This window comes from Pyrus communis, chromosome 12, assembly GCF_041283825.1.
Source record: "Pyrus communis isolate YQ-2024b chromosome 12, ASM4128382v1, whole genome shotgun sequence".
Classification (NCBI taxonomy): Eukaryota; Viridiplantae; Streptophyta; class Magnoliopsida; order Rosales; family Rosaceae; genus Pyrus; species Pyrus communis.
This window is the reverse complement of record NC_142576.1, coordinates 20,063,814-20,075,174: the sequence shown is the minus strand read 5'-3', so window position 1 is coordinate 20,075,174 and position 11,361 is coordinate 20,063,814. Positions and strand designations below refer to the sequence as shown.

Sequence of the window (11,361 nt, the reverse complement as noted above, 5' to 3'; positions counted from 1 at the left end):
AGTTTCAATTTTGATTATCTTAATGTGCTATACGTGTGCTATGGAAATTAAAAAAATTATTTGTTTTAATTCTCAAGATATCTACAAGAATAGCCACAAAAAATGGAGAAGGAACTTCCTATTGATAAGATCCCAAACAGACGTGTCTCTATTTTTACTTCTGGTTGGGAGATATTTGTCGGAGTAAAAACTACTGATCTAAGCCAACTGATTCTCAAATAGTGGAAAAAGAAGAAGCATGACCAGTATGACACACCCCGACCCAGAAAGTCTACTTGGACCCTGAATCGAGCTGTGCTGGCCGACACCTGGAAGGTGACGAAGCCATAAAATGTGATAGTGTACAAAAAGTGAATAAATTTGAATTTAAAAGTGTCTAAGTACCAGAGTGCGCTACGAGTGGGAGCGAACCCATTTCACACGCGATGTCAGAGCATAAGTAAGGTACAGTAGTATGGGTAAGAATCATACCCTAAAAAATATCCATTAATACTAAGATTTACCACAGATTGTTGTCAATACGAACTCAGCAGCTAAAACCTGGAGGGCACCAAACAGAAGGTGTGAGTAAACAATAAAACCAAGCTTCCCAAAGTTATTACCTCTCTAAAAGTAATGCCCTAATGTAAAACCCGTATCGTTTTCCATAAGACAGTACAACATATATACATATATCCAAACCATACTCAGAAATGACCAAAACCACGGTTTGCCATTAACTCCACCATACATTAATAAGTAGGCCAAATGAACTAAATCAATACAAAGTGATATATCAGTCAGAGTCATCTAAAATGACATGTACAACTTATCTGTATCTCATCAATCATGGCTAGCATATAAGTCGGAGTCACCTCTAGTGACCTGTACGACTTATCCATATCTTATCAATCCTGGCTAGCATATAAGTCGGAGTCACCTCTAGTGACCTGTACGACTTATCCATATCTCATCAATCATGGCTAGCATATAAGTCGGAGTCACCTATAGTGACCTGTACGACTTATCTATATCTCATCAATCCTGGCTAGCATATAAGTCGGAGTCACCTCTAGTGACCTGTACGACTTATCCATATCTTATCAATCCTGGCTAGCATATAAGTCGGAGTCACCTCTAGTGACCTGTACGACTTATCCATATCTCATCAATCCTGGCTAGCATATAAGTCGGAGTCACCTATAGTGACCTGTACGACTTATCTATATCTTATCAATCCTGGCTAGCATATAAGTTGGAGTCACCTCTAGTGACCTGTACGACTTATCCATATCTCATCAATCCTGGCTAACATATAAGTCGGAGTCACCTCTAGTGACCTGTACGACTTATCCATATCTCATCAATCCTGGCTAGCATATAAGTCGGAGTCACCTATAGTGACCTGTACGACTTATCTATATCTTATCAATTCTGGCTAGCATATAAGTCGGAGTCACCTCTAGTGACCTGTACGACTTATCCATATCTCATCAATCCTGGCTAGCATATAGCTCAATAAGTATACCTGCACACGAGTTGGAACCACCTAAAGTGGTCTGTACGACAGGACTGGGTGTAAATAAATAAGCTCAAGTGCTACGATCACGTGAAGACTGGGCGAATAATCGCGGGTCACCTACGAGTCGGAACCACCTAAAGTGGTCTGTATGACAGGACTGTGCACCTACCTTGAATCCAAGGTGAGCATAAGGTGCGGGAGGTGAACATCACGTGAAGGACTGTGCCCTGGCCACGGGCGGGAGCACTAACACCGGGGTGCAGGTTTATGAGCTCTCAATGCATCTCAATATAACATGTGCAAATCATGGCAACCAGTACGACAGTATCGAAGTTGCCTAACACATAACTGTAGTCGTGCTATAACGCAATCGATTCAACTAGTACCATAAACTCACCTGAACTTACCTGGGTGTCCTGAGTTCACCTTTGCACTTGAAAGCATTCTCAATAATTATATGCAAGTAATATACATATTGATATACTATGATGCAATCTAATACTCAACCATGTCGTAGCATGTTCAATTATAAACAATACAGTGAGAAGTGTACAATCAATAACGCATTACTCCCAAACTACTTATTTTCAGGGATAATTATCCATGACGACCCAATTAACACTAATTTAGCTAACTAATTCATAAAACTAAAACTTGCCTTTACCAATTTCCTTCGCCTTACTCAATTTCCCAAGTAAGGCTTTGGTCTCAAATATTTTATGGCTGCATCTAACGTCTCGTTAGACTGCCTACGTACCCTAAATAGGGATCAAGCCATTCGTAGTTCATATCGTACTTCAAGCATTCACAATAATTATATATGAAAGTAATATACCTAATCAATTTAAAAGTGTCGATAAAACTCTCAATAATATGTACGATAAAAAGGAAAAGATCCACTTACTTGGAGTCCACGCTATGATTCTCTAGCGCACACATCGAGGCGTCCTGAATGATTGGTCCCTGTGACCAATTATCAAATCACATCTCAGAACTCTTATCCGAAGAGTACGTAATTCACATAAAACACAACCTCAACGACATTCTAAAATAGTTTGATACCCATTGACCACAAGTCAAACGTCGATCAAAGATCGACGGTAGGGTTTACAACCCTGTATAACTTGACCCGGAAGATCCGCATATCAGATTTCCAATCCGCAACTCCCAACGATCCACAATATGTTTCAAGAATAACATACTAAAATTTCATTACGATCCAACGGTCAGATCTCCGCCAATTGCCTAAAACAAGTGGCCATGAATATTTATTTTACTAACTTACAAATCCAATTCAGGAAGATCCGTAAGTCGGATTCCCGATCTGTAAATTCCTATAATCTTTAAATATTACGTATTATAATATATCCCATTTTGGTGATGATCCAACGGTCGGATCATCGATTCACATTTTTATCAAGTAACGTATCGTAACGAATTTAGGTTCCAACTATCAACCTACGTCATTCAAATGACAAAACTGAATTCAAGACATTTGACATAGCCTAAAAATAGCATTGGCGGCCCACTGGCCACGCGCCGCCGCGGGTGGGGGTCGGCCGCCCCGACTCGCCGGAAAATCCAACTATTTCCAAAAATTCTCAAACTTCACAGAAATGAAGATCTCAGTGAGTGGAGCAACTTTCATACCTGCCACGAAGTCCAAAAGTGGACGGAAGATGGTCAATTTTGCCCACGAAGCCGGCGGATGCCTAAAACTTCCCGACGTCGATTCGTCGTCTACGGTGGTCCAACGGGGTCAAGGTTGGTTGGGTTTTGCTCCTGGGATGATGGGCTACAAAGCCCAAGTGGTGGCATCGGCCATTTCTTTGCCGATTTGCCGGAAAATCGAAAAGGGTGGCCGGAGCACCATTGATTTTCGTCAACTTTCGTGGCCTCAAACCGCCTCATACCATGGTCAATCAAGGTGGTTCTTGGGTGGGTTTTGTAGAGGGGAATGAGAGCTTCAAGATGGTGGTGGTGGCATCGAAAAAATCCACCGGAGTTGGCCGGAATCGGCCTTGGAAGATGGTCTCGTGGTGGCGCGGGTATGGGTGCACGGGAAGCTCTCTTTCCCTTTTTTTTTTTTTTTTTTTTTCCTCCCTCCGTTTCTGATTTTGGGCTTCCCCCACAAAGTGGGGGTTTAATTTAAATACACACTAAACCTTGAATAACCAATTTCGAACGTCCGTAACTATACCGTTATAATCCGGACGTGCAAACGGCTTTCGCCTATACGTTCGTACCAAAGAGTACTACGAGGATATGCTTAAAGAATAAGTCCCACATCTCTCAAGTCGATGGTCAACGGAAGTCAAAGTCCTTGCCTCTAGGGCAATTTAGTAAATTCACGTTTTTAAAATAAAATAAAAACGTAAAATTTGGAACGGGTTGTCACAAGTATGTATTCTAAATTCTTTATTAAATTTGTTACACAAAATTCTAACATTATATATACCTTCAATATATAGGTGGCGCATAAAAAAGGTTGTAGAAGAATTAAATCCTTCAACAACTCCTCGCATCATACGAATTTGGAATAAAGTCCAACAAATTAGGTATAACACCATTTCTAACCTATTTATTTTTAATGGCATTCTCTATCATTCTACAAATTAATTATCTCAAATTATAAAATTGAAAAAAAAATTCTACAAATTAATTATCTCGAATTATATAAAAAAAAAAAAAAACAATTTATGGGTGCAGGAAAAAGATTAATAGTGACCAAACAACTTTTCTAAATACGGTAAGTATTCTCTTATTTTCATACGGAAGTATACTGTAAATTCAAGTTACATTTAATTTTCAAATAGAAATAAAATTGCATTTTTTTGTCAGTTTTACAAGCATCACACTCATCTCAAAGTACAAAGGTTGAAGTACAAGATTAAGGTAACATTTCTTACTATCTAATTTTGTAAACATGATTACAATTTGTTACCTCAAACTTGACAAATTATTTATCTTTCAGTATTCTAAAAGTAACTGAAATAAAAGTATTGCCATGAGAAAATTGTCCAAGTTAAAGGTATTTAGGTTAAATTGCTTTCAACCTTTATATTTGGGATTGTGCATTATAGTTAGCCTTCTTAATTTTTATTTTACCATCATTACTTGCATATTAACCATGAAAATATAAAGCATTAAGTACAAGCAAATGGGTGGCAAGCATGACTTTGATTTCACACGTAGACGCTATGTTTACATATGTACATGTTATCCATATTTTGCTTTGCTTCATATATTCGGATTGACCCTAGCTAGCCTATAACTTTAACTGAAAACTTATGAATTTGAAAATTTTAATTTAAGAACTTGGGTAGATATTTGACATTCTGCATGAGAGAGAGAGGAAGAGAGATTTATCATATTCTCCATTTTGTGTTTTTCCTTTAATTTCACTTATTGGGTCCAACCTTCATGTTGTTCATACACTAAATGGGAATGTGGCAACTTATTAGGTTTTACCTTACTTGAGTTGTTTTGTTTGTTGTTGTTTGGATTGGAGTACAAACATATTACATTGCAGCTGAGCAGCAGTCTTGAATTCCAAGAAAATGAGATAAGGGATCGGGGCCCAGCAAATTAAGCTTTAGAAGAAGTATAAGGCCAATGTCCCCTACTCCTGTCATTATTCTGTATAATGGGCAGAAGCAAAAAGATTAAGTTATATGATTAAAAATAATAAGATATTGTGATGGACACACATCTATATTTTATAAAATAATCACTTAAGAAATATAAGAATATCTAAAACAACACATGTTTGGGGCGCGTAGTGCCCGTGATGCAAAAAGACCTCTCGCACGCACGCTAGTGCGTGCAAAGAGGCGCGTGTGTGTGTATATCCCACAAATAAACTTACTTGAGGATCCCTTGTAGGGATCACATCACATTGTATTTCAACCATGCAATCGTCTATCTTTTCAAAGATCATCTCTACAAAAAATCATGCAAATCCCAAACTATTTGACCGTTGGATTAAATGGTAATCACTATAATTGGATTCCTTAATGATTTTGGATTTATTTAATTTTTTTGCAAGAATAATCTATGAATAATATACTAAAACATAAACGATTTTGATCGTTGAAAAAAGTTACAGAATGAGCACCAAAAGAACAAAAAAACAAAGGAGGAATTACGCACAACTTATTTTTGAAATCTTGGATACACTATAACCTATTTAACCTACTAGTTCTTCCTTGCATTCGATGTGCAAACGCAAGTATAAGCAGACCCTGTGCTATTTCATATTCCTTTTCACATCTGTACCTTCAATTCCTATCCTATACAGATTTAAATTACTGCATGATCCTGTCTTCAAGAAGCAGTGCCTTTGGATTCCTGAATGTCCAATTCGTGTTCTGCTACCAAGACACATGAATCTGCTTCTAGAGATGATGAGACTGAATTGGGAGAATTGAGCATTTCAGTTGTGCATTGAACATCAGGTGCAATGCCAACCAGGTCTATGTCATGAAGCGCGGGAGATAAGTATTTGGCCACCGTGACAAATAAAGCTGATCCATCATGCAACTCTGTGACACTCTGCAGGAAGAAGCACAGGAAACAAGAAACACCACAGCCATTAGTTTGGTGCTTGATAACAATGGATTATAGGAAACCATGACAGATTCTTTGACGGTGATAGATTTAGAATAAGTGCAGCAGTGATCATATAAGGTGAGAATCGTGAGATTACAAATTGCATATAATTCGATCAGAGAAAAACAAGAGCTATGTTGCTTGCCGAGAAGAAAAACATCACAGCTACCTATTAAGTTTGCAATTGGAAATGGAGCTAAAGCATTTTGTAATATTTACGTTAGTTTGAGTTAACTTTTCTGGTTGATGTAATTAGCTACATTAAAATTTCGTGCTTTAGAAGAACCGCTTACCTGGATTTTTCCTTTTCCGAAGGTTCTGTGCCCCACAAGAGTGGCTCGGCGATTATCATGTAGTGCCCCTGCCAGAATCTCACTTGCACTTGCGCTGCCCTCGTTAACCTGTTCAAAACGTAGAAAATTGGAAGTGATTGTGATGATGATGCAAGAAGAAACAGTCACTTCTGTGGCATATTTTGACAGTCTACATATAAATCAAAACTTACAAGCACAACAAGTGGATCATGTGTTATAGCATGCCCATTGACCATGTTTATGGGTAACAAGTTCCCTTCTCGATCAATAGTATTCACTAGGGTTTCATCCCCATCTAGCCAAATTTGGGCAACGTCAAGTCCTGCTTTTACCAGTCCTCCCTGAAGAATTTAGTTGGAGGAAGAAGAAGAGAAACACACTAAGCGACCATAAATTCCAAGCAGGCCAGTAAATGAACTATTACAAAGTTTCATTTATGTATATGAGAATAGAGAAGTTACCGGATTGTTTCGTAAATCCAGTATGTATGAGTGTACACCCTGCCTCAACATTTCGTTAATAGCAGTTTCCATATCAGCTGCAGCAGTCTGTCGAAATCCGATGAAAGCCTTTTAAAAATAATGTATAGTATACTTAATTATACATATAACTACTCTAGTAAGATCTTTCTTCATGCGCGCACACACATACACACACAAATACAGGTACATACAAATCTACATTAACTTCCTTTGTAAATGAAACAAAGTAACAATTAAACAACCAAATGCTTGACAAGTTTTTATGCTCTGAACCAATTTATTTATTTATTGGGAATTGTTATTGGCACTCCAAAATTCTCATTCTACACTCCAAACTTTCTATATGTAGAAAGAAAATACACTTGTGAGGAGTGTAAAATGAGATTTTTGGAGTGCCAATAACACTTCCCTATTTATTTTGTTTTATTGAAAATTTCTGCATTGCCAAGGGAACATATGAAAGTAACAATTACCTGAGAAAATGCTGACAATTTCACATAACCTGTTTTGGTTAGACGTCCATCTGGGGTTTTATGAGGGATGGTAGCAGTTGAAATCGGGGAAAGCTTAATGTACTCACGAGGTAGTTTTACCTTCAAACAGATGGGTCATTTTTCAGATTGATATACCAAAAAACCATTGTTCAATTAAGTACAAGAATTTGCTTGACACTGACACAAAGAAACCAAATATATTACACAATGAAACCAATACGATAGGTGGTCTACTACCTCTTTTATTCCAGAATCGCCTCCAATATCATTTCCCTGGGAAATAGAATGTGAATTTAGTAACGCAAAGCAATTGGCTAATGTCTGCTGCAACTTGAAAACAAAGAGAGTTGATTATTACTCTATGAACTTTTACTGTAACAGTTGTTCCAACTCGACCTCTAAGTTTCTGCACGGCTACTTCAGTGTCAATACCATCCACCTTCTCTCCTGAACATCAGGACAGTATTTGAAAAAATGAAAAAGCGAGTTGAAATGTAAACAAAGAACATTAAAAAGTTAACATTTTGGAATACATTCTCTTGATTAAGAAATATCCTGCTTTGAAAACCTAATCGAGTATTTTCTTTTCAGTTTGAATAATCCAAAGAATAAGTTGTAAATTTGAAGAAGCAGAACAATTCCACAGCGAGTTCTACATATCACTTTTACAAATCAAGAATGTGATTTCACTTGAGCAGGCTTGTTCCATAAAGGATTTGAAATAATTTTGATGGTTTGAATGTGAAGTTTGTATGCAACGCACTTATAGTATGATTTGAATACCAAATACGAAGTTTGCATTTTCAACTTGACAAAATAAAATGCCAAATGTTTGGAAGTTTGATTTACCATTAATTTCAACCAACTCATCTCCTTGATGTATACCAGCGCGAGCAGCTGGGCCACCCTCTACACAAGACAAAACAACCTGCATTGTCGTATAAAAATCATGTACCAGATGAACAGCTTAATAAATATTGTAAAGTCAATACATTGAGAATGAACAGCTACTAAGCTTCGAAAGAACACACGAAAAATTTGAAATAAGTTTTTGTAGGTTTTGTAGAACTCGTAAACATCGTTGGTTTGTTAACTTTCTTATCCTTTGAATAAACCATGTATCCTAGGAACATCATATATCACTTTTCATTTGTTTACTTGATATAAACATTTGAAAAAAGGATCTTTTTGCATATTACTAACCAAATGGCCTGTTCTTGGTTCCATATTTATGAAAAGGCCGACTCCTTGTAGATTTCCATTGCTTCCAATCCGAAAACTTTGATATTCCTGTGAGCAAAAAACATAATTAGCTTGCTAGCAATTGCCAGCTTAACAAAAGTGACTGAAATAGCAGAAATATGGAATTCATCCGCGTAAAAAGCAGACCTTGGGACTGATGATCCGTGTAAAGGGATCACCAAGAGTAGATAGCATTCCACTGATTTTCATATATGCTACATCAGCAGACCTAAGGGGAAACATTTCCGTCATTGTTTGCTGCAACTTTTGATCCCAATCTGCAGGAAAAGATTCATGTCTTTAACGCTAGAAAACCCCAAAATGGGAGGAAAAAAGTTGGAAGTTTCCAAATACTTAAGCAGTTTCATTTCATGGAAATAACCAAAAGTACACAACAATTAGACCCTGAACATTAGAATCATGGAGTCTGAATAATCTTCAAATGAAACCGTTGGTGTGCGTGTGTATTGATCCTCAGTTAGATCAAAGCAGGATAAAGCAATACCTTGATGATTAAATGTCGGGTCTACGAATGTTTCCCTAATCAAACCCCAAGTCTCCACAAGAGTTGTTTGAACTGAATTCACCTGGAAATATATCTTATCTACTTAGTCATTGGCATCATAATTTCTATCCAAGTACAGGAAAATTGTAACTTTAAAATAACCAACTGAGCAATAACTGTATTACGTTCTGTGGCAAAAAGTAGTAACACAGTAACAAAATTGATGAATGAAAGGAACCTAACCAACATAGGAAAACCCCAGTTATCAATCAAGTAAACACCAATTAATGTCAAACACTTTGTGAAGATTTCAGAGGGACAGGTTAGAAGCCCACTACTAACCACACTGATATATCCCCCAATGGGAGTCTTACTACCTGGAAAGTGTGAGGTTTTTATCACAAAGGGTCTCGATGTCATTAAGATTGAAACATTCAGTATGTATGAAAATTTAACTTGTCAATTCTCAGATGTCAGATTCTTGTATTCTTCAACAAACTGTGTAATTGGTATTGAACAAAGAAATAATCTTTTTTTTTTCTCCTCCATTTTTCTTAATCTGTATAGCTTAATTCGTGAATTTGGTTTTCGGTTTTCTTACTCTTCAGTCTTTAGTTAAACATGCATATCATCTAAATTATCTATACATACATAATTAAACTCATAATTTGATTAGTACTGGTCACAAATAACAGACCCCATCAACACTCAATCAAATGGAAACAAAATCAATCACCTCAGTCGTGCGTGACGCCGGAAAAGCCACCGTCAGAGACTCCGCCATCGCCGGATAGTTACAACAAACAACAGCATAATTTGCAGCAACGGCAGCGGCAAATGAAAGCAACCCTTTCCCAATTGTCCTCACCAACTCCTGACTCGAAAACTTGGCTTCAGAGTTTGCATGGACAACAGACACCCTCCATTTCTTAGCCACCCGGCGATCCGAGCACGAAAACCGATGAGATTGCAGTGAAAGTGAAATGGGTTTCACGAATCTTGCTGAAATTGGTGGGAAAGATTAGGGGTGGAAAAAATTCCCGAAAATCCCAAACCGAACCGAAAAAATCCCGATCCCAAACCAAAAATTTCCCAAACCGAAATTCCCGAAATTTTCGGGATGCTATCCCGAACCAATCCCAAAATTTCGGTATGGGATTCGGGATTGGCTTCTCGATATTTCGGGAATCCCATACCAAACCGAAAATATATAATATTAATTACTATATATATATATTTATACATATATATATTATTCTTTTATAATTGATGCTAGTAGTTTCTAATTCATGCTCAGCAACCTAGAATGCCCTACACCTTGCATATTTTTCATGTTCTGTTTGATATTCATGTGGATTTTATTATTGTTGTTGTCATGGCTGATGATTTCAGAAGGCTTGATTCTTTTGCCTCTCAACAGATTGCAAAAAAAGTTTAATTAATTTGAATTTTGACTATGATAAAAAGAGTGAAGCATGCTAGTGTTCAATTAAATGGTAGTGTGAATGAAATGAAATTCCTAGTTCATGAATGTGTTCTTGAATTATATATTTGAAGAACAATTCATAATTTCATATTTCAATTTGGGATTCCCGAATTGTCCCAAAATCCCGAAAATATTTCGGGATTCCCGAAATTTGGGATTCCCGAAAATTTGGTTTGGGATTGGTCTTCAAATTCCCGTCCCGAAAAAATTCGGTTTGGGATTCGGGATACTAGTTTCGGTATGGTATCCCATACCGAACCACCCCTAGGAAAGATGCTGGTTTGAGATCCATGTTTGGGCAGAGAGGCTCCATTTTTCTTTTTTTCTACAGAGGAGAGGGAAGAGGGAAATTGGAAGAGGGCTGAATATTGTTGACCGTTGTACTTTGTTGGGATTCTGATGGGGACCACAGGAATCCTTATTTCGTGTGGCTTGAGATATGTTGGCTATTAGAGCAGGGTTTGCTACACGTGTACATGGCAAGAGGACAAGGAGTTTCGTGAATTTTTTTTCTTTTCTTTTTGTTGAAAAAGGACTTTCTGGAATTTTCTTCTTGGCGGTTTCTTTTTTTGGCTGTTTCCATTCTCATTGTTTTTTTTGAGATGGACTTTTATTATTTGTTAATTGCACCACAAACCAATGAAAAAAATGAAATTACACACAAAGTATACTTTTTTTAAGTTTTAATTGAAGTGTGTTGTAAGTTCCAATTCCTAAAGTGGTCCT

The 11,361-nt window shown here is 37.2% G+C and overlaps 1 protein-coding gene and 1 long non-coding RNA gene across 3 annotated transcripts; both read right to left on the bottom strand.

The window, feature by feature from the left end:
• Positions 1 to 268: 268 nt before the first annotated feature.
• On the bottom strand, positions 269 to 3,619 carry LOC148692457 (uncharacterized). Its single transcript, XR_015954088.1, has 3 exons — positions 3,152 to 3,619; positions 2,406 to 2,464; positions 269 to 540 (listed from the first exon to the last, which is right to left on the bottom strand). It is a non-coding gene; the product is annotated as an uncharacterized LOC148692457 (long non-coding RNA).
• A 1,937-nt stretch (positions 3,620 to 5,556) lies between these two features.
• On the bottom strand, positions 5,557 to 11,014 carry LOC137745783 (carboxyl-terminal-processing peptidase 3, chloroplastic). 2 transcript variants are annotated; one of them, XM_068485796.2, is made up of 13 exons: positions 10,911 to 11,014; positions 9,886 to 10,171; positions 9,150 to 9,231; positions 8,792 to 8,922; positions 8,606 to 8,692; positions 8,252 to 8,330; positions 7,761 to 7,849; positions 7,640 to 7,675; positions 7,382 to 7,501; positions 6,888 to 6,974; positions 6,618 to 6,767; positions 6,406 to 6,513; positions 5,557 to 6,055 (listed from the first exon to the last, which is right to left on the bottom strand). In XM_068485796.2, exons 1-13 carry the CDS (start codon positions 10,946 to 10,948, stop codon positions 5,828 to 5,830), a joined length of 1,521 nt encoding a protein of 506 aa, XP_068341897.2. In that variant the 5' UTR covers positions 10,949 to 11,014; the 3' UTR covers positions 5,557 to 5,827. The 2 variants fall into 2 exon arrangements, with proteins under 2 accessions (XP_068341897.2, XP_088536996.1); XM_088680870.1 differs by lacking the exon at positions 7,761 to 7,849 and having other exon boundaries at positions 7,640 to 7,732; positions 8,252 to 8,311.
• Between the last annotated feature and the right edge of the window lie 347 nt (positions 11,015 to 11,361).

Bases quoted from the DNA above. Each gene is read 5' to 3' on its own strand.
- LOC137745783 (XM_068485796.2), bottom strand. From the start codon at position 10,948: ATGGAGCCTCTCTGCCCAAACATGGATCTCAAACCAGC. The intron at 8,693-8,791 runs GTCTGCTTTTTA...TTTTGCTCACAG, and splicing joins CACGGATCATCAGTCCCAAG to GAATATCAAAGTTTTCGGAT. The intron at 7,502-7,639 runs GTAGTAGACCAC...ATCTGTTTGAAG, and splicing joins GCGATTCTGGAATAAAAGAG to GTAAAACTACCTCGTGAGTA.